The sequence below is a fragment of the Gouania willdenowi genome, chromosome 16 (genome assembly GCF_900634775.1).
Source record: "Gouania willdenowi chromosome 16, fGouWil2.1, whole genome shotgun sequence".
In the NCBI taxonomy this organism is placed as follows: Eukaryota; Metazoa; Chordata; class Actinopteri; order Blenniiformes; family Gobiesocidae; genus Gouania; species Gouania willdenowi.
This window is the reverse complement of record NC_041059.1, coordinates 18,253,402-18,278,769: the sequence shown is the minus strand read 5'-3', so window position 1 is coordinate 18,278,769 and position 25,368 is coordinate 18,253,402. Positions and strand designations below refer to the sequence as shown.

At 39.2% G+C, this 25,368-nt stretch overlaps 2 protein-coding genes and 1 long non-coding RNA gene across 4 annotated transcripts; 2 read left to right on the top strand and 1 right to left on the bottom strand.

Annotated features, from left to right (window-relative positions):
• The first annotated feature begins 1,047 nt into the window (after positions 1–1,047).
• Positions 1,048–2,479, top strand: LOC114477712 (uncharacterized). The gene is made up of 3 exons (XR_003675753.1): positions 1,048–1,166; positions 2,018–2,116; positions 2,319–2,479. It is a non-coding gene; the product is annotated as an uncharacterized LOC114477712 (long non-coding RNA).
• Positions 2,480–2,505: 26 nt separating this feature from the next.
• On the top strand, positions 2,506–10,589 carry LOC114477856 (outer dense fiber protein 2-like). Its single transcript, XM_028470495.1, has 12 exons — positions 2,506–2,517; positions 2,565–2,711; positions 3,201–3,385; positions 4,439–4,538; positions 5,066–5,137; positions 5,493–5,588; positions 5,684–5,848; positions 6,811–6,941; positions 8,255–8,390; positions 8,498–8,631; positions 9,989–10,304; positions 10,400–10,589. The coding sequence occupies exons 1-12, from the start codon at positions 2,506–2,508 to the stop codon at positions 10,526–10,528; spliced, it is 1,623 nt and encodes a 540-aa protein (XP_028326296.1). The 3' UTR covers positions 10,529–10,589.
• Positions 10,590–13,403: 2,814 nt separating this feature from the next.
• Positions 13,404–25,141, bottom strand: LOC114477679 (glucocorticoid modulatory element-binding protein 1-like). 2 transcript variants are annotated; one of them, XM_028470157.1, is made up of 10 exons: positions 24,947–25,141; positions 22,579–22,726; positions 21,252–21,310; positions 20,471–20,592; positions 20,272–20,375; positions 19,674–19,858; positions 19,224–19,370; positions 16,498–16,635; positions 16,144–16,260; positions 13,404–15,372 (listed from the first exon to the last, which is right to left on the bottom strand). In XM_028470157.1, exons 2-10 carry the CDS (start codon positions 22,707–22,709, stop codon positions 14,864–14,866), a joined length of 1,512 nt encoding a protein of 503 aa, XP_028325958.1. In that variant the 5' UTR covers positions 22,710–22,726; positions 24,947–25,141; the 3' UTR covers positions 13,404–14,863. The 2 variants fall into 2 exon arrangements, with proteins under 2 accessions (XP_028325958.1, XP_028325957.1); XM_028470156.1 differs by lacking the exon at positions 24,947–25,141 and having other exon boundaries at positions 22,579–22,754.
• Positions 25,142–25,368: the final 227 nt, after the last annotated feature.

The following is a 25,368-nucleotide window of genomic DNA, read 5'->3' as shown; positions in this document are numbered from 1 at the left end:
TAATAAGAGGTCACAGATAATTTCACACTAAAATAATGTGTGACCCCTGAGTTTCTGAGGGTGCACAGGTCCTGGATGGCTGAAATTGTTTCTAGTTATTCAGAATAGAGTAATAGACTCTTGTAAAAAGCAGTTTTGATATTTGCAGCCACCTTTTACTTTTTATTGTAAGGTCACACATTATTACAAGCTGAAAAGATGTGTGACCTCTCAGTTTCTCAGGATGTATAAAGGCTGGATGGCTGATTTTTTTTTTTTTTTTTTTTCCAGTTTGAATAGACTAATAGACACTTGTTAAAAAAAACCAAAAAAAATTAAGTAGTTTGTTATTTAATTTCACAGTTCATTTTTTTAAAAGGTGCTCACAGATAATTCCAGGTCTAAATGATGTGACCAGCTGATTTTATCAGGGTGCACAGATCCTAGATGACTATGATTGATTATAAATGGACTAAACTAGGTTTCTTTTTACTTTACATTTTATTGTACTTTGACACTGCCAGATATATGACATATTGTGTAGAACTCTTATTTTTTACTCTATTAAAACCTCAATAAATGATAGTTTTATTGCAAAAAAGGCCATACGATTGATAAACAATGCATGATATTATGACCACACACATCCATTATTTGTTCAATTAAAACTTAGGAAATTCAAATACATTGTTTATTATAAAATACTAGTGCAGTGCCCATAGGAAGTATGTCTTGCTATAGAAATATGGGAGGTGAAGTAGCTTTTTTGTGAATGGTTTACATGGGGGCTTTAATTCCTCTTTAAATCAGAATAAAAGTTAATCCTCTTTAAACTGACCTTGTAAACACTCAATTTCTTAATGCAGATACACAGATGTTGGCATAACAACGGTAAGGGAGACTAAGTTTCTGTTTCGATTTCAAAACGGAGCAGAGAGAGAATTCTACCAATTGTCGTTTAGCCGAACAGCTCAATGTTTACACGTTGTCATGGTGACTAAAATGGAAGCTCCGCACAGAGCTTTCATCTTTGTGCCAGAGGAGGTACCAAAAACATTAAAGTCAGTTTAATAACCTGAAAACAAGCCATACAGTCAGTTTAGTAAAAGTCTGAAGAATATCTACTCTATTCTACTCTAAAGATTGACCAGCAGATGTCCTCAGTGAGGAAAACTTTTGTGACCAAAGTGAGTTTTTTGTAAAACTGTAAATGGCAGGTTATAAAAAGCACAGAGGCAGTGTTTATTAAGGCAGGAAAGTTCAAACTTAAATGATTTCATTGAGCTGTAGTCAGTCACTCACAGTGATGTTAAGAACTTAAAAAATAGAGCATTACCAGAACATTTACAAAAATGTGTTTGTTTCTAGTTCAAAAGATGGGAATTATAGAAGGATACATATTTAATTTTAAACATCAATTTGCAGAAACAACCTTAAAGCAAAAATATTGCATATTAGCTAAATATTTAGTTTTACTCATAACATTTAGATTCAATATTGAACATTTAGATGTGAACAGTCTTTAAATGATATATACATACAAATACATATTATATATTATATTATATTATATTATATTATTATATTATATTATATAATATTATATTATTTTATATAATATTATATAATATTATATAATATTATATTAATTAATTAATTATATTATATTATATTATATTATTGTTGTTTTTATCGTCCAAACATGTTCCAGCCACAAATTCACACCAACTTTTTTTCAATTTTGAGATGCTGACATGTCCACCAGATAGGATGTATAGCAGATATTTTTGTATATTCTGTGAGAGTATGTGGAGCTGTATTACTAAAAAATGTACAGTGCACTTGAATAATTAAGGAACAATTGGTAAACATGTCAGAGTTATTTAAGACCTAAGTGTGTGCACTATTTGTTGAATTGACATGGAATGTTACTGGTCACAGATGTATGTAAAATAGATTTGTTCCTGTCAAAGTGAAATAACTAAACATACACATGAAACAAATCCCTCAGTTGCCTCTCTGCTCCTTTCTGTCACAGATGAAGACCACGAGAAAGAGTTCAACTCCAGTCCACGTGCGCGTTAATGATGCCACACCAGCCCACGTGCAGATGAAGAGCGGCATGAAGAGCTCTCAGGTAACAAAGCGTCTGACTGCTAACACTCAGCGAGGAAACTTTTCCGATATATATATATCGCGATATATTGCTTCGTTTTTAGACTTCCTGATATCTTTTCTCACTGAAATGAATGGAAAGAATGTGTTTTTCTTCAGTTCTGATGAAGTCCAATAGTATTAGAAAAAGATTCTGAGCAGCGTTGTGTTTGTGTGTTTTAAAGGGAAAGCCTCTTCGTCCTTCAGCTGAAGGGAAAACCTGTGTCCCATGGATTCCTCCAGGGAAAAACTGCCCTTGGAAACACACTCAAAAGTGTGATGTGAGCAGACGCTTGTGGTGCTCTTCATCATTCCACGAACATTCCACCAAGGGGCCGACACACCACCAGCAGATCTGTCCTCCTCGTGCCCATGCATCCAAGCGCGAGTTCTCCCAGTTTAAGCTGACAGTGGCCGACCTGCTGTCTGAGGATGAGGATGAGAATCAGGATGAGTATCAGGATGAGGATCAGGATGAGGATCAGAATGAGGATCAGAAGAGCCTGAAGGGACTCATCACTCATTACGAGAGGAAGGTGAACGGCTTACAGACGGAAGTGGGAGCCCTGAAGACTGAGGTCAGTGCCCTGGTAACATCACATCCTCATCCTCATGTACTGTATGAAGCATTCCCCTCAGCACCATCAGCCTGAGTTGGGGTCAATTACAAATGTTTAATTATAATTCCGTCTTTAAATATCCATGTTCAATTCCAATTACATTTGAAATGACTAAAGTTCCATTACACTCAATACACCTTTTCGCGTGACGTCGGCGCTTGACCGAGCAACGCGCACCACCATTTCAAGAGGGGTTTGCTTTTGCTTGACAACCACCATTGACCTCTGACAACACAGTGGAGATTTTGCAGTTGTGGAAGATTTTTATTGTAGAATGCCCAAATCCTGCGTAGTAATTGGCTGTCATAACTACGCCTGGCTGAACTAAAAGTTATCATTTTACAGAATACCTACAGAAAAAGGCCAGAAACTGAAATTCAATTCAACTTTATTTATATAGCGCAAAATACAACAAAGTCATCTCAAAGCACTGACTTTCTCTCACAGGTGGATCAACAGAAGCAGCAGCTGTTGGACATTTCGTCGGATAACATGAGCGTCTCCAGGCCGGAGATGGTGGAGCAATTTGGTCGCCTGGCCCAGGTCACCAAACAGCTTCAGCAGAGTCAGCAGGAAAACCTGCACCTCCGTCAGTCCATGGAGAAGATGATGGAGCAGGCCAACGGCAGGAGGCAAGGAGCACAACACACAGAACCATCACTAGAAATGTTAGGGATCAGACTATGTATATGTAATAGTCAGAGGTGGCAAAGGTACTAGTCTTCAGTACTTTAGTAAAAGTATAGATATTGGAGTAAAAAACAACTCTGGTAAAAGTACAAGTTGTGAAGTTGTTCCCTTACTTGAGTAAAAGTAAAAAGTACATGATACTAAATGTACCTATGTAAAAAAGTAAAAAGTAAAACAAATGTCGCTTCAATGTTAAGACGTGGTTTTTAAACCAGAAAATTCCATATTTTTTATTTTATTTATTTATTTATTATTATTATTATTATTATTATTATTATTTATTGGTTTATTTAACAAGGACAGTGTACATTAATATTCATATAGAAAATGCACCAGATTTAGCCAGAAGGCTATTTTTCATCTGTAGTCCCTGGAAAGAATGTTTTAAATGTCATCCTAAAAGAACACAAATTACAGGAAATATGCAATAAAATTATAAAGTGAAAAATGTAACGACATAATAAGATATCATGCTTCCATTTACATATTATTCAAATAAAAAAATTAAAAATAAACATTTGAAGAACTTGTAGAATACTGGTATATGGAAATAAATTAAATCTGTTACCCTTTATGAACACATAGAGAATTTAGCACTCATTATAAATAACATTTGTCAATAAAATGTTCCAAAAAAAAAAATAATGCTCAATTAAACTCTGAGCAGCATTAAGTTTAATATTTTTTTTAAAAAAAACTTGAAAATATCAACCATAAAACTAAGAGACCTGCCTCACAGATCTGTTTACGCCGTGACGTCATCTTTGAAGGGCTTAAGGGGAACGAGCTCATTTAAGGAGTAGAAAGTAGAGATATTTGGAGTAAAAGTAAAGTACAGATACAAGGAAAAACTACTTAAGTACAGTCACGAAGTATTTCTACTTTGTTGCTTGCCACCTCTAATAATCATAATAATTTAATAATAGATAAAAAAGTGGAACTATGCTTTGTTTCTACATTTGAATAAATGAATAAATGAATGAATTCTGGAACAGGCACGATGACGCTCTGCTCAGGAAACCGAAGGTGGTGGAGGTCAATGGAGAAGGAGCTGCTAAACAAGTTTCGACTGGAGACATCCAACCCAGACTGATGGTGAATCACACACACACACACACACACACACACACACACACACACACACACACACACACACACACACACACGCACACACACACACACACACACACACACACACACACACACACACACACACACACACACACACACACACACACACACACTGTTTGAAATTGCATACTAACATACTATACACTACATCAGAGGTCACCATCCTTTCTGAGATGCTACTTCAAAGCTAGTGAATAGTACAAAGGCCTACCAGTTTAAAAAGCACTCATTAATTACTAAGTTTTCACTTTATGTTTCAGCATGCAAGAATTTATTTCCCCTTATTTATGCAATTGTTTCATTTTCGTTACGTTTCACAGGAAATCCTTGTGTTCCTATTTTACTAGCCACTAATACGGTAACTTTAAACAATCGTAAAACATGTCACATGTTACTTTGTACAATATAACCAGACACAATGGCAGAGAACGCTGTGAGTTTCACTAAACGACTGTGTGCATCCTGTGTCTGAAACGTTTCTTCGTTTGCAGCGTCTGCAGGTTAAACTTCAGGAGAAAGACCGAGAAGCGACGCATCTGGGCGAACTGTTGGAGGTTGAGAAGGTACGAGGACACACACACACACACAAGCATCCGCATTTACACTGCGTGCATGATTTTTCAGCTTGCAAAGAACGCACCGCATCCAGCATGACTTATTCTAAACACCAACAACTCCGAAAAATTATTTTAAACATTATCTTGTTGGTTGGCGTCTTTTTACGTCATGATAAAGTCTAAAAAGTAACAAGCTAATTTTTTAAATGTAAGTTGTAGAAAGTACAGATAATTGTTTAAAAAAGTAAGAAGTAAAAGTAAAAATTCACCAAAAAAAAACCAGGAAAAAGCTACTTAGTGTGTATCAAAGTGTGTAGATGTTTGTGAAGGTGTGATCATGTTGTGGCCCGTGCTGTTGCAGGACAAAGCAGTGACTCTGGAGACAACACAAGCTCATCTGCAGAGTCAACGGCTCAGCGGAAAGGCAGAGAACAAACGACTCAGCGTGCAGATTAAGGTCGGTCCCACTGCCAGTTTAATACTAGCTAGCCTGTTAGAGCGTAATTATTTACAACTCACACCCCATGGGGGCGCTCTCTCTACCCGCTGCAGAACCTGGAGCAAGAAGCCGCTCAGCACAAGGCTGAGATGGAGAACCTGAGGCAGCAGCTGGCCTCAGACAGAGAAGCTCTGAAACAAGCCATGACGACACAGAAACATAGAGCTGAGCGCAGTGAGGAAGCAGCAGAACTGCTGAGCATCAGGCTGCAGGAGATGGTGAGAAACATGGTTTGGTTCAACCAGATTTATAAAATATACACAACATACGAATGGTGTTAATCTACTATTCTGTGGATTGTCCACCATCATTCAGTCAACAGGTGGGAGTTTGAGATGTAAGAAGCCACCAAAAAATTCTCAGCCAATAGCAACACTCAATTTTAATAGCAGGGTTTTAACACATAGGGCACGTGTCAGACTCAAGGCCCAGGGGCCAATTCGGGCCCTTTAGGGCATCCAATTCGGCCCACAGGTGAAAGTAAAAATGACAGAAAAAAAGAAAGAATCAATGTGTAAATTAATAACTAATTCGGATATCTCAGCCCCTCAAAAAACAGAAATTCAATAAAACTTTACAATATTTGCCAGCGCTCACAGTTTTCCCATGTTTATATCACATGATGGCAGTCATTTTTAAAAGCAAATTGTAGAAAGAACTCTCAATTTTTCAAAATTCCTGTAATTTAACTCAAATGATTCCACAAGATTTCCCCAAATTAAATAAAAATTAATCTCAAAATCAAGTAACTGTAGGTGAAACTCAAGCAGGGACTGAAATTTGTCACCTATTGCTTTGATATTGTCGGTGCCTTAGGTTACAGACTTTACTTATCGTTTGAATCTGGAAGTGCAAAGTAGGTCATAGTGTTAAAATTGCTTGTTTTCCAGTCTATAATATGTGGCACACTTAAGATCAAACTTCTCCGTACTTGGCCACTGAACTAAAATGAGTTTGACACCCCTGCCAAAGGACAAGTGTTCTCAACCTTGGGGTCTTTGAGACACTGGGAGGGGTTCACCCACCAGATGCCTTCAAGACACTACATTTTTTATTTTATTTTTTTACATTTTTACCTTTTTTCAGCAACTACACCAAACTTGCCATATTTATTATTTTATTTTCATCACTTTTTCAACTCCGAGAACCGAAAGTGACGTCAGTGTGTGTTCTGTTCCAGTGCGTGTGTGTGAATGTACAGGAGAAGCAGGTAGCTGAGGCTATATCAGCAGCAGATGCCTGGGAGAGTCGACACACACAGACTGCTCAGGAGAAGATGAAGCTGGAGGCAGATCTATCACTGCTCAGCAAGTGAGACAACCATCAAGTCTGCACACAAACACATACACACACACACACACACACACACACCAACTCACTGTGTGTGTTCACAACAAGACTTTCATCTCAGAGATAACAGGGACAATACTATCACAATAATAGTATTTATTAATTAAAAATAACTCTTCCCATTTGGTTATGGTGGAGAAACAAGCAAAACATCCTCTTAGTGTGTGCATCCTCACATTGGCCTTCATTTCAAATAATCGGGTGTTGATAAATGCGGAGGCTGAATTTGATCGTCATTAACTTGTTACGCCTTCAAATATTGCTGGTTTGGAGGCCCCGCCTACTGAGGTCAAATGAACACTCTAAAGAAAAGAAAGGAAATCCTCACATCTGAGGAGAGAGAAAAACAAAGATGCTTTCTGACCGTGTGAAAACTGGACTTAAATGTACAGTTTGTAGCATTTCTGTAATTGCAGCGTTTGCCCCTGTCGGCCACCGTATAAAGGCGCTCAGAAAAATATTCTGTGAAGGATTAGCTACTGAGCAGGTGATGTCTGCCCCCCTGTGTGCACTGAGAACAACTTCACAACAGAGATCCTGAAGACACACTCGGAAATTAATAACACGTTCAAAGAAATGACCAAAATCCTTAAAAAAGCCTTAAAAATTACTAAATGTTGTCCCTTGTCTGTGTTAATTATGCCTTCAGCCAATTTCACCTTTATTTTATCATATTACCGATTAAACACTGCAAGACATTTGCAGAAGTTTATGGTATACTTTACATTTTAAAAGCATGAATGATACACAGCAGCGTTACCCCGGACCAATACAGAGCAGAAGCAGTGCTGCACTCCTGTGTGTGTGCAAACTGTAAAACCACATGCTCCTGCTCGGATAGTTTACCAGTGGAGTTATATGGTATTACGTGGAAGGAAAACCAAAAAAGTGGTAACTGTAATAAAGTGGGCTTTTTGGAAACTCATTTCTTTAGTTTATTTCATGTAGTAATTATCCATTTAGATCTGTTCTGAATGTGTGTCTTCTTATGCTTAAATAACAGCTGAGATTCGTTAAATACTTTATTTTCAGACTCGGTCACATTTTGCTGTTGAACCACAAATCTACTCAGATTATCGTATACAAGGTCAGACCTGACATGAGATCTGATCAATATTGATAAATACCAAAGCTTACATGAATATGGTCGAACGCACGTCGTACACTCAGATCTGAACAAACAAATAGCTGATAAATGTGGGCCATTATGTGTGTGTGAACACTTCTTTGGGCTCAGTGTTGAATTGTCTCCTGTCCTCCATGTTCTCCTTCAGTTGTGTGGAGGAGCTGAAGGTGCAGCTGCACAGCATGGAGAAGAGAAGCCGAGCAGATAGAGAAGAGCTGCTGGATGAGCTGCACATAGTCACCTCAAAGAACAGCGCCACTGAGATGAAGAACTACAGCCTGCAGGTCAGTGTACACTGGGATAGTCCCATGTGCTTCCAACTATAATCAGAATGAAGAAACACACTCAACTGTTTATTTTATATTTATTATATATTTATTTCTTTTTTCAGACACAACTACAGGAAGCTCAGGAGAAGACATGCTGTCAGGACAGCCAGAGAACAAACATAGAGCTCAGGCAGAAGAACAAGCTGCTGATGGAGGAGAACCTGCAACTGCAGCAGGAGGTGGAGGTTTCGCAAAGGTCAGCAAACAACTTCAAATGTTTCTACACGTCACACAACACACACATCACACCTTGTTTTTGTGAGCACCTGACTGTATTACACACGTACACAAAACACACACGTGGGTCATTTCAACACATTTCCAGAACATCCCACGCACTTTGGTCTAAACAAATTCAGAAATTGTTCTTAATTGTTTCTTAATAATTCAATAGGCACGCTGTACATTTGTAATTCTTCATTTTTTTCATTGTTTTTGTCTGCACAAGCTGTCGAAAGTCAACACTATATAGTGCAATCTTTTTGCGACAGCAATGCCTGTTTTATAATTGCAATTAAATACATTTATTTATTTTATTGCATAATTGTCACCATCACCAGCCCTCCCTAAGGAAGGGTAAGAAACACTTTATTAAAGGGAAAATATGAAGAGAGAGGGCAGTGTTACACCTAGGTGAGGGGAAAAGGAACAGGGAGGAAAGAGTCAGGGTGGGAAAATGGAAGGGGTGGAGAAGAGTCGACTGTTTTAAGGTGAGAGTGATTTGTGATGTTACAGCTGTGCATATTGTGCTTATTGTGTTGCGTAATCACGCTGTACATTTTCAGTTTGATCAAACAAATAGTTTTAGAGGTATGGACAATTCAGTGAGGGGATTATGTGTCTTCTATTTATTCACCTTCCAATATCTTACCTAGTCAGCCCCTTAAAATTGGAAAAAGGTTTGTCAAGTTTTGAGCTGGAACACGTTTGGACCTTCAGTAAACAACTTTCTATATGCCTCAGCTCCTTGTAACACACAGCTTTGAACATAGACTGTTTAAATCACTAATGATTAGTCACATATATGCATTGGTTCTTGGATGACAGTCTTTTTAAATCTGATCTGAATTATTTTGCTATTTTCATCGGCCCAACTTTGGATTATTTCACCACTCGTTGAGGTCATTGTAGCTTTGCTCTTTGTCTTATAGTCATTTATTGTTTATTAGTTTTCACTAAGGGGCTGGCATGTCCATCAGATAGAATGTGTAGCAGATATTTTTGTATATTCTGAGAGAGCTGTATTACTGTACCAAATTTCAGTTTCCTATGTGATGTAGTTCCTGAAATATTGGAAGCTGCAAATGGAAGAAAAATAAGGACAGATACCCTCCTCCCAAAATTGTCCATATCTCAAAAACTGTTCATCCGATCAAACTAAAAATGTACAGTGTGCTTATTGAATAATGAAGGAACAATTGGCAAAAATTTTAGAGTTTTTTTTAGACCAAAGTGCGTGGGTCATTTGTTGAAATCTACCTTTTATCTGTGATGTGATCCAGTAAAAGGCCGGTGCTCCCAGTGACCTTGACCATAGTTTATTTTGCTCTCAGAAAGTTGCAGCAATCGTGCATTCAGTGCAACGAACTGATGGACCGCGTCATCAAACGAGAGAAGAGCTTGGAATGTTCTGAGCTGAGAACGAAGCTGCAGGAAGCTCAGAGTGATGCTCGCCAGCAAGTCAGAGGAGCGTCTACAGCATCTGCTTCATTCCCAAGGAACCTCTGTTCCACTGAGATGCAGATCACTGAGAGCAGAGAACAAACTGCAGCCAGGGAACGATACACTGTGGACAAGATTCTGGACCTGGAGACCAAACTCATCCAAGTCAAGTCAGAAGTTAGTCAGCTGAAACTCAGCAAGAAGAAGGTATGTTGTTTTCATCAGCCTACAAGGTTGAAAAACACTGGCAACAGGTTCTCTGTTGTCCTAACGTGTGTGTGTGTGTGTGTGTGTTCTCTCAGGCGAAGCATCAGAACCAGAGCCTGCTGCAGGATGTGCAGAACAAACTGAAACAGTCTGAGAGCACCAACAGGGACCTCCAGAACTACATCCAGTACCTCAAAACCTTCTATGCTGACAAGTTTACCTGAGGGAGCCCTCGCCGCTCTGATAGGACCAACATACAAAGTTCTTCTACAAAACTCTCCCATTCTGCACCAAATCTACCTTCACGGAGTTTGTTGTGAAATAAAGTAATTTGTCCAAAAAATCTTTCTCAGAAGAATGTTTTTGATTCATGTTAAGTAACTATTTGCTCTGTCGTTCTATTTCATATTTTGTGAGATGTCTCACTATGGGATGCAACCTCTGTCTGCATTCCTCAGAAGCATTTATTTCAATCTGTCAATCCTCATTGGCCGGTGAAGCGCGTCGTTCCGCTAGGGGGTCACCCACCTCCTATAAAAGGAGGACACGGACAGACGTGCACCATTCAAACACCTCTTCTTTTCTCAGCTATCTCACATTTTTTGCCAGCTTCATTGTCCACAGGCAGTCCAGCCGACGGACACTGGCAGAACTAGCATCTGCTCTAGACCACTACAGGTTGAGAAGTAGGTCAAATACAGCTCTTACCTTGCTTGCTTGGTAGGTGCTGTCCTTCACTGCCGAAAAGTAGTGAACCTCTGAGCCTCAGCTCCAGCTGACAGCTTCTTCTGTTGCTCTGGGACACGTTGGTCCGCAGTGGCTTTTTCACTCCGGTGTTAACCCCGCTGCACGCTCCTTGCCGCAAGGCCGGTGCGTTGACCTCAGCACACCTCGCTGTTGTCTCGGTCCCACTGCCCTCGGCGCCTACGGGCCCGTGCGCACATCGGTCCTCCCTTTTGGGCTCTCATAAAAGTGTGGAGCCTGGCTCCAGCTCCAGATACTACGGTATCCGAGTTTCGGACAAAAGCGAAAGCTGCCGCCTCTGTCCATGTGCGGGTAAAATCTCCACTAAGGACCTGGGTCTGGAACATGCCCGCATGGTGGTCGAAACTCTGTCTCAGGACTCTGCAACGATGGAGGAAATATCCACGGTTGCTGACGTGTGTTTCCGCACCCAACGTTGCTCCATGCAGGTTATGGGAAAGGTGAGCAACATGGTTGTTCAGGAGTGAGCCTGTTGGCTCGACCTCGCTAAACTGTCTGACGCAAAAAACAACTTTGTCCTCCCATGCAGCGGTGCTGCGAGGAGAAAAAGAGAGATGATGAGGCAGGGACTTGATGTCACAACGGAGAGGCACAGTTTTTCACCCGCGTCCAGACCGTCTGGCGCTGTAAGCTTGGCCCCTGAGTGGCTCAATCTGTCAGCCGTGGGGTTATCACAGAGTGTGATCTCCACCATAAAGAGTGCTCGAGTCCCCTCCACTAGGTCCTTTTATGATTCTAGGTGAAGGCTGTTTGAGGGGTGGTGCATTCAGAGGAACCACATCCCTTTTCAGTGCCAGGTGGAAGTGATTTTGTCATTTCTGCAGGACCTAATTGACAAAAACAAAGCCTTTTCCATTGTGAAAGTGTATTTGGCGGTGATCACTGCCTGTCACGTTGGCTTTGGGGATAAGTCGGCCAGTCAGCACCTGCTGATGAAGGGAGCTTGTAGGCTCCTCCCTGTGTCCAGACTACCAGTACCATCGTGGGATCTGGTGGTGGTTTTGAAGGGACTTAAACGTCCTCCTTTTGAGCCTCTGGAGGAGGCGGGCCTGAAGTTGTCTTCTCTTAAGGCTGTCTTGTTACTGGCTCTGGCTTCAGTCAAGAGGGTCAGTGACATCCATGCACTCTCGGTTCATCCGTCGTGTGCTCAGCTTTTTCCAGGTGATGCGAGGATCATCATGAGATCGAACCCGGCCATTGTGCCAAAGGTTGTGAGCTTGTGTTCTCCCATTGACCTTTTTGGCCTTTTCGGCCTCACAGGGTGAGCAGGGGCGAATGTGTCATGTCTAGTTCGTGCGATTCGCACATATGGATATGACAAGGAGCCTCAGGAGGAGCGATGAGCTGTTCGTCTCCTGGGCCAATCCCCGCAAGGGGAAGCCTGTTACTAAGCAACGCCTGTCACACTGGGTGGTGAAGGCTATTGCTTTGGCTTACTCGTGTCAGGGTCTGCAGCCGCCTACGGGTCTGCGTGCACACACGACTCGGGGTCTTGCCGCCCGTGCCTGATGTGATCAGACTTCTGCCCTGGAGGCTGATACCACTCGATAAGCATGCCTGCACATAGTGAGACATCTCACAAAAAATTATGAAATGGAACTTTAGGTTATGTATATAACCCGGATTCTATGAATAATATGAGTAAGATGTTGCACCAGACTACCCTTCTTGCTCGAACTAGCAGAAGAAGTGCTTATTTTGAATGGTGCATGTCTGTCCGTGTCCTCCTTATAGGAGGTTGGTGACCCCCTAGCGGACCGATGCGCTTCACTGGCCAATTAGAATTGGCAGATTGAAATAAATGCTTCTGAGGAATGCAGACAGAGGTTGCATCCCATAGTGAGACATCTCACCCATATTACTCATAGAACCAGGGTTCTAGACAAAACCTAAAGTTCTGCTCTTCCCTGTTGCTCCTCTGCTCCGCTACCAAAAGTTATCACTTTACAAAGATTAGGAAATAAAGACAAGTTTTTACATTTGTGGAAGAAGGGAAATTGTAAATGAACTACTGTGTCTTGAATCAGAGATTCAGTGTATTTCTATCTCCAGTGGGAATAAGTCAGTGAACTGTTGATTGACAGCCTCATATAAAAAGGATATTGATTTTTTTTTAATAGGAAAAAAAGCCTCAGGCAAAAGACAGAAAAAGCACAAATATTTTTTATTTAAAATAAATCAATTACAGGACAAGGTCACTTTAGACCTCTTGTGTATCTAACACACACTTTAGGGCAAGGGCAAACTTTTTGGATCCAAGAACCTCTTACAGGGGAGAACATTTATCAAGGATCCCCTCACAATAAAGCCAGTTTACCACAATTTACTGCCATTTGTAGCCCTAAATACTATAAGAATTATGAATTATTTGAAGGATTCAACTAAAATATTGATGATATTTGCATTAGAAATGAACTTAAATAGTGGATTTAATCAAATACAAATATAAGGGAATATGGTCTTGAACTTAGAAATCCGCTATAGTTAGTTGATAATAAACAGATCAGACAGGAAACATTTACACAGTAAAGTTCAGTCAAAAGTGATCAAGAGAATACAACATCTGACAAATATGACAACTTTTAGATTTAATTTTTTCGATATTTTACATTAGCAACTATTAGCATGACCAGCAGAACTGTATAATAAGAACATTAGGGGGGGAAAAAAAGTCCATTGCAATGATCCATAGGCCAAACACTTCATATTGCATGTAATCACAGAATTTATGTGTACACCCTTTATCAACCTTAAAATCAAGACCATGTTATTCATATGCAACAAAAGGTCTGTACTCACTGAGCCGTGACCACCTGCAGTTCATCTGTAGACCCGCTTTAAAACCCTGTGAGTATCACTGGGCTTTGGCCGTTCCCACTCTCTGGTCAGAATTCCACTTTTCTTTTTACGGACTGGAAAATTCTCACAAAAAGCTTGAGTTCTGGAAATCATCTGACCCAAACTAATAAACTGAAATATTCACGTGTACATCCTACCTTCAAAGGTTTGATTTAGCTTTAGTCATAATTTCCTCATCAGTTTTCTCTCCTCTAATTTAAATTCAATCAATTCACATTGATTAAATTTATTCAATGTAAATTAATTGTGTGAAAATGACTTCTATCAAGATTAACTAGTCTTACTCCCACTGACAACAGAGGACATTTTAGAACTGTGTCTGAGATCATTTGTTAACTTAACCTTTTTATATTGATTTACCTCAAACTGATTGAATTTTACATTAGTTCCAAATACATTTTGTCCTTAGAAGCATTTCCTGTCAATGTTAATCAATTCCATTAATGCTTTTATCATTATGTCTTAATTTGAATATAGATTTAGTCTCATTTTCATGAGGAAAAAATGTAATGGGGACGAAAATTTGTAATAAAGAAATTAAATGTACCAGCCACATGATAACGTGACAATTTTTGTAATTTACCTGACACATATTTGAGCTGTTTAGAATATACTTTATTGTCATAAATGTTCAGGTACATACACAAAATTTAGTTTCTGTTAAGGGACTTACTCAACATCCCACAGTGATGGCCCATGAGATTTGAACCTGTGACCCTCCAATTACAAGCCCGCTTCCTTAACCGTTAACCACCACTGTTTCCACACATAGAGATGGTGTAAAACAGTGTTCCCTGTAAAGTTGAAATACACTGTTCATATTTGTTTCAAATGAAACCCTAGTTTGACAAAGTAACTTTGTCCTTTTATGGCCTCTTTACTTTCAGGCATATTACCTTGGTTGGACCCACAGAAGCCCTCTAGGCTCATCTGACTCACTTACTTTTATGTTTCTTTGATGACTGTCTCTCTATTATTACCGTTTCAATGTCATCCAAGTGTTCGGTCTCCACCACATCATTGCTAATCTGAGTGTCGCCCTGAAGCTTAAAAGTCCTCTGTCTGGGCCTTTTGTGGATCCCTGAGGTGTCCTCGGTCCCGTTGTCCTGCTGTCTGAGTCGCTGAAGCTTCTCCTGCTTTCTCGCCTCGTTGCTCTTGTGTTTCCTTACCACACTCGAGCTGTTCCCGTCCGTCCTGCCGATGCCAGCGAGGTGACGCTGACCAGTTAACGCAGCAAAGTGGCTGAAGAACTGAGTGTAAGAGGTGGCAGGTACAGCGCCAACAGACAGGGGCTGGATCACTGCGCTGGCTTTAGCAGATGATGCCGAGTTCTGTGCGTGACTGTTTGTCTTCCTTTCATTTGGAATGTGTTTTATAAAGGATTTGTAAGATGTGCCTTTATCACAGCTCAGTTTTCTCTGGTTCTCCAGGATCTCATCCAGCTCTGCACACGAAAATAAAAATATGGTGCTTCATGCATCACTGGGATGACATCCTGTGTTGGGCAGGGTTGGGGTCAATTACATTTTTGTGTTACAATTACGTTTTCAATTACCCATCTTCTATAACAATTCAATTACAATTACAGTTACCAGCATTTTTCCAATTACAATTAAATGACAATTATTTTTTTATCCTCAGTCAGTCAATTATAATTCCATTCTCAATTACTAAATTCCCAATTACAATTACTGAGCCACATGTGTTAGTTTTCTGTTAGCATCTAAATGCTAAATCAGCTGTAAAATACACAGAAAATATTATCTATCATCTAAATTATTTCCTATCTATTGGTTACCTCGTTAGGCTTCCAAATCAATGAAAATATAGGTTTTAATATTTATGGTGTGGACACCATTTTTGGGTCAGTATACCCCTTGATTTCATTTTTTTAAATGGTAAAATGTGGGAAAGCTTGATATGAAATATATTTGAATAATTGTTAGCTACATACTGTATGTGTAGAACTGTACGTACATGGTTCCCCAGTTTTGCAGTAAATTATAACTGACAATATCTATAGGTTTCATGGCAATTACAATTACAAAGTCAATTATCTGAACTCAATTACACTTTCATCAAGATTACGACAGCAACAGATTTTTTAAATAATAAATATATTTATAATACGCCATAATTGTAACTAATTATCAATTATGCAATTACAATTATAATTAACCCCAACCCTGGTGTTTAGCCCTGACAGATTTCTCACCATAAACACTGTTGTGGATCTCTCTCTCTTCATTCTGGCTGCGGCTCAGGTCCACAGCTTGCTTTACAGAGTCTAAAAGCCCAAACATCTCACACAAGGAATTAAGAATGATGGCATCTGACAAAACAAAATCATCAAGTCATTAGCACGAGTTGAATAATCCAGTTATTCATTTTCCTTCTTGAAATTCTGTCCGTGTAGAAATGAAACATCAATAGCTTTCAAACATCCTTCACTAATGTGACTTTTATTGGAAAAATCACCTTAAAATTAGATTTTCTTTTCTCTCTCGAGTGGAATTATACTAAAATATGCTGTAAAATCATTTTTACAGTCCAGTGGTCAGACACTCACCTGCTTCCTGCAGGTTGGCTCTCTCACTGCGAAGCTCCACTCCCTTTAAAGTGGTTAACAACTCTGTCTGAAGACTGGACAGGACCTCACCCATCAACCCCGAGCCCGCCACACACTTCCACAGGCTCAGCACTCCATCTACCAACAGCCAGTAAAAAAAGAGAAAAAAAAAGGAATGCATTTATTTAACTATGTGGCTTCAGTTTTTACATCAGCAGGTACAGGGGTGGAAAGGGACAAAAATTCAGCCCTGGCATTTTCTGTCCAAACCAGCCCACTACATTATTAGCAGACACCATGTAGAAGCTGTTAAGTCAGTAACACTCAATATGTGGCTTTTTATGTCTTAATTTTAATTATTGTTCCCCCAGAAAAGATGAAAAGGGGGAAACTTTTTAACCCCTTGTTACATATTTTTCTTTGGCCATTTTGCAACTTCCTTTGTCCCATTTTAGCCCCTTTTCAAAAGGTTCTGACACTTTTTTCAGACTTTAGCTATTTTTTTTGCCAATAAATGCCACTTTTTTTCCTCCATTTTTGCAAGTTCTTTTTGACACTTTTATCCAGTTTTTGCCCTTTCTAAAAGAAAATTTGGCCACTTTCATCCATATAAGCTAATTGTTGCCCAATAAATACCACTTGTTCCTTTTTACCCTACATTTTGCCTCTTTTTGTCCCTAATTTTGCCCTTTTTCACTATTGTTTGCCACATTTTGCTCATTAAAGCTACCCTTTGCCATTACATAGCACCTGGTTCCTTTTTATTTACCCATTTTATGGCCACTCTTGACTGCTTTTGGCCCATTTTAATCACTTTACACTCTCTTCTTGCAAAATTTTTGCCACATTGGACCATTTTTGGCCACCTGTTAACATGTCTGCTTCCAACTCGCTTGTAAAAAAAAAAAAACTAAAACGTAGCGGACGGGACCAGCTCACTTCGGTCGACGGTGTTGTCGAGAGATGGTGTTAAACTGTTGGTTAAAGTAGACAGAAAAGTACAGGAGAACGCTTTCAGGGAAAGGAAATAAGGGCAGAGTGGTGTCGAAAGAGGAACAGTGAAGAATATAGAAAGAAACTTGGATAAAACTCTGATTAAGAGGTTCCTGATATTTTCTCTTCTCTTAAAATCGACACCTGCACATTGACACAGTTCTTTTCTAAACATGCTACTTATTTGTGAAAACACTCCAGCTTTTATTTATGGCTGACTGAATTCATCATCACGTCTACAAAGCAATGTAACTCAAAGTAGCTCCAGATGCAGAATACATTTCCCAAGACATTTCTTTCTTACTATGAACTTTATATTTTGTTAAGCACACTGGGATGTCTTTGTTTTAATTTGCGCTATATAAATAAAGTTCAATTGAATTGAATTAACACATTTGATCCAAGCCCTGTTTCTAGCATGTGCAGTGACATATTGCACTTTGCAGCATCCCGGGCCTATTTTACCTACTGATGTCATCCTGGAACTATGCCTAATCAGGACACCTTTAAAGGCCCTCACATCAGAACTGAGGAAAGACAAATGTCAGATGCTGTCGATGGAACATGACACAGCAATGTGTTTTAACGCAGAATGGGTTTGAGAAGTGGAGAGTGATCCACGTGTGAAGATTTAGAGAGCTGTTGACTCGGTGTATCAGAACAGATAAATCCTGTCCAACTTCACTAGGACTGAGGGTCAGAAGGCGGAACCTACCCTATTTCCATAAAAAGCTCACTCCATTTGTAGTTATGTTTCTTTTTCTGTTTCTGTATGTTTATATACAGAAAAACACAAGTTGATGTCAGAATTTAAAGGAAAAAAGGATCTGTTCATAGAAAGAGGTTTTATATCTATAAAGAGCAGATTCTGTGCTAATCAGAGGGTTCATTAATCTATGTGTGTATTTACAGACACATCTTTGTTGAGTGTATTCCCGTCTGTCTCTGTGTGCACGGACGTGTGTGTACGTCTTATCGTGCCTGTCGTTGTAGTGACACATCTCAGCTGTGTGAAGTTGCTATGTGTGTGTGCGCACAGACACTGCTACAGTAGTAACGCCCATAATCAAGGCATTTTTTAAATTTCCCTCCTAGTGGCAGGTCAGCAGAAAGCAGGGGTTTAGTTACTGTAAGTGTTTTTCCTTCAGTCTTACTGTGATATATTTTGTTTCTTCATCAGACAAGGAAGTCAGTGATTGGCTTGACTCCATTTTCATTCTAGTTTATTCACAGTATTTCCCGTGACATCACCTCACTCTGCAAGATATTCAATTTTGGCCGGATTCGGATGTTTCCATGTACACCTCTAAATAAACACCCGCCACTGTTTTGCCACAACTTTCAGTGCAAACACAAGAAATCACAGAAATAATGATGTAAAAACACTTCTATGCATCCGTCTACAGGACTCCACATCCCACAATGCAACGTGAGAATCTTTTCAGAGTGTTTATAGTGGAAATTCTTTAAAGTGGCAATTTAAACATTATACATCTTATTTCTTTATCTTAGATGTATTGATCTATGAGGCCTACAGTATGGGCTTATCAGATAAAAACCTTTGTCTCCAGCTTTTTAACACCAGTATTTTCCTTAGACAGTGACAACACTACTGAATATAACTGAAGCTGATTTATATGTTGGTTATTATTCAATTGAACAATCTCTGAATATGACATCGTTCAGAAATCACACACTCAATGTGTGATTTTTTCTTTTTTTTTTAAACTTACCAGGTGTGTCTTCCATCTTTCTTTTAGTAAAATGACCGTTTGGTGCAAAGGGATGCAAAAGTCGCTGTGAAGCAAAACTCCACTCTGTCGTCGCACTAAATTTATCCTCCAATGGTTCTTCCACCTCTTCTGCAATCTGTGAATCTCCTAAAATAAAAAAACAAATAAAAAGGACTAGTCAGGTATCTAAAATGCAGCTCTGGTACTCTTATTTGTTTATCATGCTTGTTTAGCAGTATAATTAATGTTTTTCATCCATTAGATAATTTCCCACGTGAAATTTTCATGCATTTGAAAATAATACTAACTAATCCAAACATTTCATTTTCTGTGCCTGATAAATCAGAGAAATCTGCTTTTCTGAATGCTGTCCCATTTCTGTGATAAATTACTTCAACCTATGAGGCTGTTGGAATAACAGGAAACCTGTGGTTGTAAGCAGAAATCTACCTGTCAAGGGAGGTGTATGTCCTCCGACAGGGTCAAAGGACACACCGGACATGCCCGGCTGTGCTGAGGTCCCCTGAGGAAGCCTCGTGCTGCTGATCAGCACATCAAATTTAGTGCTGCGGCAAGTATTACTGCATACTGCGTTGTGCTGGTAGAAATCTATCTGTCCGGAGTCCATCATTTTCCTAAAAGGAACAAAAGTAGGTTTTAGAAAAAATCCCAGTAAAGTTTCTAAAGTGAGGTATAAAGGGAAAACACATGCTCCTGATACAAGCTTGTATATCTGCTTCTGCTGGATCTATGATGAAATAAAACAAGTAGCTGATTCTGCCATATGTGATATCATCAGCAAGCACAGACATGATAAACAGGTGATGTTATACTTTGAATCCAACTTTCAAACTTAAAAAATAGAGCTAAATGACAGCTACTGGGATGCATTAACAGATACAGTGAGGATGTCAATGATGAGTGATGGTAATTCACTGTGATCGATTGGAACATGTTCCTCTTGTTTGACTTGTCTACGCGTGAGATTTTATTGACCCGAGGCCGATCAGATTAACCCCACACAAACAGAAGTGTTCAATGTTTACACCTGAGCATGACCCCTCCCAGTCTGATGGCCCTTTTCCAGTCCTTCAGCGTGGCCTTCCCTGCTAGATGGACGAACTGCTTAGGACTGATGAGCTGCTCATTAAACTGCAAAACAAAGGACAATCCAATCAGCTTTAATGCAAGGTAGCATGTTAACTAAAAAATAAACTGGGAAAAGTAATTTATAAGGGTAAACTTACTTTGACACATCTGACATTGATCCCTGGGCACACAAACTTCTTATAAAGAAGCACAGCCTTGCTCTCACCACACGTTATCGGGTATCCATACTGGACCTCATCTCCATCTTCTTTACTGTCATCTAAACATCACAGGATGTCACTTTAGTAACCTGTGGTCATACGCGGAGTTTGCAGTGGCAGGGGGAACATTGCCCCCCCAGTGGTCAACAGTTTTCATTACAGTTTTTTCCAAATTCATTTGAACTTTTTTTTTTTTTTGTAATAAAATAGTTTTCTGCTGCTTTGATTCAAACATCTTACGGTTAGTTTCATCTCACACATGTTAGTATAAGTTTTCATTGAAATGGTCCCAAACTTTGGAGACTTTAGGTTGGTTCTTCTTCTGTTGCGCAATTCTTCTTCACAATGTAAATGCGACATAGCGCCCAGCAGTTCATGTATGGTACTGCAGCATAAATGAGCAGAAAGCAGCCATCGGCCTGATTTTATCATGAATTCACAACATGAAATGACGCGGCGATGCCAAATTTTGTCCTCAACATTATCTATGATGTTACTAATCATTTTTACATTATTGTATATGTTATGCACATTATGGTTGGTGCCAATCTTGAGACAGTCTATATATTGAATAGAACCCCTTGGCAATAATCTCAAACTCTGCACAGCATCCAATGTACAAAAAAAAACTGGTCCAACAACCCTCTACAGGAGGTTTTGTAAGACCCATTATATAAGCTTTATTGTAGTTTTGTATGGAGAAGAAAACTTAAATTACCATGATGTGTTTCAACAGCCAAGACGGTCGTGCCAGTGTCAGCAGTACCCACGTTTATCCTGCAGAGGACGACAAATCCACACAAAAAAAGTCTCAGATTACATTAAGGCTCATAAATGTTTGTATATTGACTATTTTCTTTAGTAATTGTACAAAAAAACAAATCCTTAAAAATCTAATCCACACAAATGACTTATACTTGATGTGATGCCCCTCAGCTTTGCCCTTAGGGAATTTAATTCAAGCAAATTGTGTAAGGAAGTCAATTTAAAGTGAAGATAAAATGTATGGACTTATTTTCAAGTACATCTTGTGTTTGTCTTGTTGCATTAGTAATCAGTTGGGAATAACTCTTCCTCTGTTCCATTGAGCTCTCACTATCAATCGACAACAAACTTATTAAAGAGGAACAACAAACATTATAGACGTGACCTGATGAAAAAAAGGTTTGATATATTCTGAAAATAAGAACCCATTAATAGGCTGAACAACACTGTGAGGTCAACAACAAAGGATCCTAAATATTATTGAAAGCAGCTTTAGTGGATGACAGAAAACTTCAGGATGACGAGACAAGCAAAAATGATCTGAAAATAAACAGATATGACAGAAAACGGCCAGTATGTAAGGCCCAGCAATAACCAAGTCAATGCGCTGACTTGCTGAAGAGCAAAGTGAAGCTAAACTGCTTGTGCGAAGCATCCTCAATAATGAAAACCAGAGTCTGCTTATTCTTGGCTATCGGGAGATGCAACAGATTTGTAGCCAAATATTATGAGTGGCCGATTGATTCATGGCAAGGCAAGGCAATTCAATGTGCAACAGAAAACATTCAACAATAATTCAAATCAGCAGTAAAAACATTAAATCAACAATAACATGATTAAAAATCCCCCTCTAAATCATAGGCAGCAGAGAAAAAGAAAAGCCTTTACGTTGGATTTAAATTTTAAAATCATGAATATGTCCATTTCCCCTATTACTGTTGGCCCTTTGAACATTAAATGAAAAAAATCTTACAGATCCTTACACAGTTTACTTCATTTAGGCATTAGCATGAATCATTAGCATGAATAAGGTGTCATGGAGGCTGTTGTTCATTACCCTAACCCCACTAGATCCTTCCACCTAACCCAAACTTCCAAAGGTGTCATAATTTAGTCAAAAAAAAAAGCATGTTATTCATAATGTATGCAGATGGATGCCATACAATAAGAAGGGACTGAAAATAATTCTAAAACACAATTGTTATTATAATTAATTGTCTTTATATTGTGTCACACTGCAAATGTAAAATGTGTTATAGTGATTATATAAGCAATGCTACCCATGCAGGAAGGGCTGCAGGTGCAAAATGACGGGGGTCTTGCGATTGTTGCCACCGAGTTCACTCTGCTGCTGCTGCTGCTCCTCCTTCATGAGTTCCCCTGAAGACACAGTGACCTCAGCACCCGCCATCACCCCTCCCCAACGAGCTGCACGCAGAGAAGGCCAGGCACGCATGTTAGCATCCAGATCACACACACGCACGTCATGCTGTTTAATGTACACACAACTCTTCTGTGCAACCCTCCTCCCAACCGTCTTTTACTGGCACGCAACTGTCACAGAAATGAGTCCGTAGTGGGTTTAAAATGGCATAATCCCAGTAGGGATCCTATAATGCTGTTTTGAATATATGTGTGTTTACCTCAGAGACAGGACATGGAGCATGCTGGGTAAACTTGGCATTAACGTCTAAATTGAGAAATTAGGAATAATGACACGATACAACCAGGAGATAATAGTTACACAGGTAAAACTGCATGGTCATGAATATTTAATAAACATTATACGTGACTTTTAAGATAAAATCATACCAGTGAGCAATTAACAATTGTATAGCACGTTATTCAAACAGTCTGCACTTTCAATTAGAGATGTCCCAATATAACTTTTTCACTTCCGATACGATACCGATATTTCAACCTTGCGTGTTGATCAATACCAATATCGATCCGATGCGATATCAGCACAACTCATACATAGTTTTATGATGTATTTTGTAGTGTGAAATGTTAGAAAAGGCGATCAAGTGATGTTACTCAAACAGAGAACAATAGTCAACAACAGTCAGCAAAAAACTGACCCATTTATTATTAACCAATTGTTACATACATTTTAACCTTCAACATAATATCTACAGAATTCTACAATTGAATAAATATAATATAATATATATCAAAGATTTTAGATGCAGTCCGATAAAATACAATGTTTGTTTTCTGGCTGATATCGGACCGATATCAGGTATCAATATAGGACTGGGACACCCCTACTTTCAATGTATTCTTGATGTGAATATACGTTTTTAAAATTGTGTTATGTCAGCTGTTTGTTGCATATGCTTTTCACAACATAATTTAAAAAATCACATCAGTGACAGTGTATCCTTGTGTGAAATAATCCAACAAGAGATGTTATTACTCCCTAGGAATCTCACTTTTCCCTGCACTACATCCCCCTTTTCTTTGGTATTTATTTGTTCCTTTAAATAAATCAATAGCCTACTAATATATCTTTAATGCATGCATGTTGAAAGGCAATCCTGAACCCAGCATCTTGAACTCTTGAAATAATTACTAACAATCTGCAAGGATTCCTGAGATTTAAGTGTACTTTTAAAGTTAGTGTGTAAATATTATATTTACTGGTTTGTAATGAGCACATTCTCCACAAAAAAGTAAGGAAAATACATAGTTTTCACATTTTACAAGCTCACAGAGGCTTTATTCTAATTAAATGTAATTATGGCATACCTTGGCATTGGATATAGGTGCACATAAGGCTCAAATAGGTCATGGGCTGTCCACTGGACTGTGATCTGTGCTCATCAAGATGGTAGAATAAGGCTACGGACTAGTGAAAACCCTGCATTAAGTACAAAAATGTAATTTAAACATGCACTTTTTAAATGCATAAACAAGCCGATGAGTTTAAAAATTTAAAAATTCAATCAAGGAAAAAAAGTATTTAAATGCAATTATTTGGGTCTCAAATTTGTTTTTGCATTTAAACACTTATTTCCCTTCCCTTTGAGCACATTTTCCACACAAAAGTGAAGAAAATATATAGATTTAAGATTTTACAAGCTCACAGAGGCTTTAGTCCAAGTAAATTTACTTATGACATAGTTTAGCATTGGATAGGTGCACATAAGGCTTCGATCATGAGCTGTCCACTGGGTTGTGATCTGTGCTCATTAAAAAGGTAGAATAAGGCTATAAGGACTCATAAAAACCCTGCACTAAGCGCAAAAACGCACTTTTTAAATGCATAAATAGGCCTACAAGTTATTATTACTATATTACTATAACTATAAACACATACAAACTAATCATAATGAATTAATAAAGCGTCTCCTCCTGGAAGAAGCACAACAGGTATATTTGTCATGCAGTGAAGAAGTGACTTTAGTAAAGCCATCAGTATTTAAGGCTCTAATATTAGGTGTCGCTCCTCGGTGGACAGTTGCGTGTCTTCCTCACCCGCCTTCACCCCCTCACTGACGTGTGTCGGAGCGGCTGCACGCACACAGCAGTGGACACACACACACACACACACACACTTTCAGTCTCCACAAAACCATCTCCCCACTGTGGTATTACAGCTCAGTAAAAGTGTCAAACAGCACACTGCCATAGTTGTGAACTTACCGTGTTTACAGCAGCGGGAGCGGGCGGCTCATCCAGTGCTGATCACAGAGCGCAGAGAGCATGCGCGGTGCGGCCTGGACTGGCCTGGCTTCTTCCTGCAGTGCCTGAGAAGCATCTGTCCCGCTGTCACGACAAGCCACGGTTCGCACGCAATGTGTGTATAAGTCGGTCAGGACTGAGCGGCTCCAGAGCGGCTCACTGTGCAGCCTCTCAGTCCCATTTCTTTCCATTGGTATTTATCCTCATTGTCTCACCGTGACCACGAGGCTTATTGAGCCCTTGTTTACTTTTTAATGCATTTTATTTATTCATAGTCAGCACGAGCGAAGCAAACACTTGATTTGTTTTTGTTGTTTCACATTGTTCGCCAGAAGGTGGCAGTAGTTACTTTTTTCTATATAGAAACGTATTCCACTTCAACT

Bases quoted from the DNA above. Each gene is read 5' to 3' on its own strand.
- LOC114477856 (XM_028470495.1), top strand. The intron at 5,589-5,683 runs GTCGGTCCCACT...TACCCGCTGCAG, and splicing joins GACTCAGCGTGCAGATTAAG to AACCTGGAGCAAGAAGCCGC. The intron at 8,391-8,497 runs GTCAGTGTACAC...TTCTTTTTTCAG, and splicing joins TGAAGAACTACAGCCTGCAG to ACACAACTACAGGAAGCTCA.
- LOC114477679 (XM_028470156.1), bottom strand. From the start codon at position 22,754: ATGCGTGCCTGGCCTTCTCTGCGTGCAGCTCGTTGGGGAGGGGTGATG. The intron at 21,311-22,578 runs GTAGCATTGCTT...CGTCCTCTGCAG, and splicing joins CTGCAGCCCTTCCTGCATGG to GATAAACGTGGGTACTGCTG. The intron at 19,371-19,673 runs GTAGATTTCTGC...TTTTTATTTTAG, and splicing joins ACATACACCTCCCTTGACAG to GAGATTCACAGATTGCAGAA.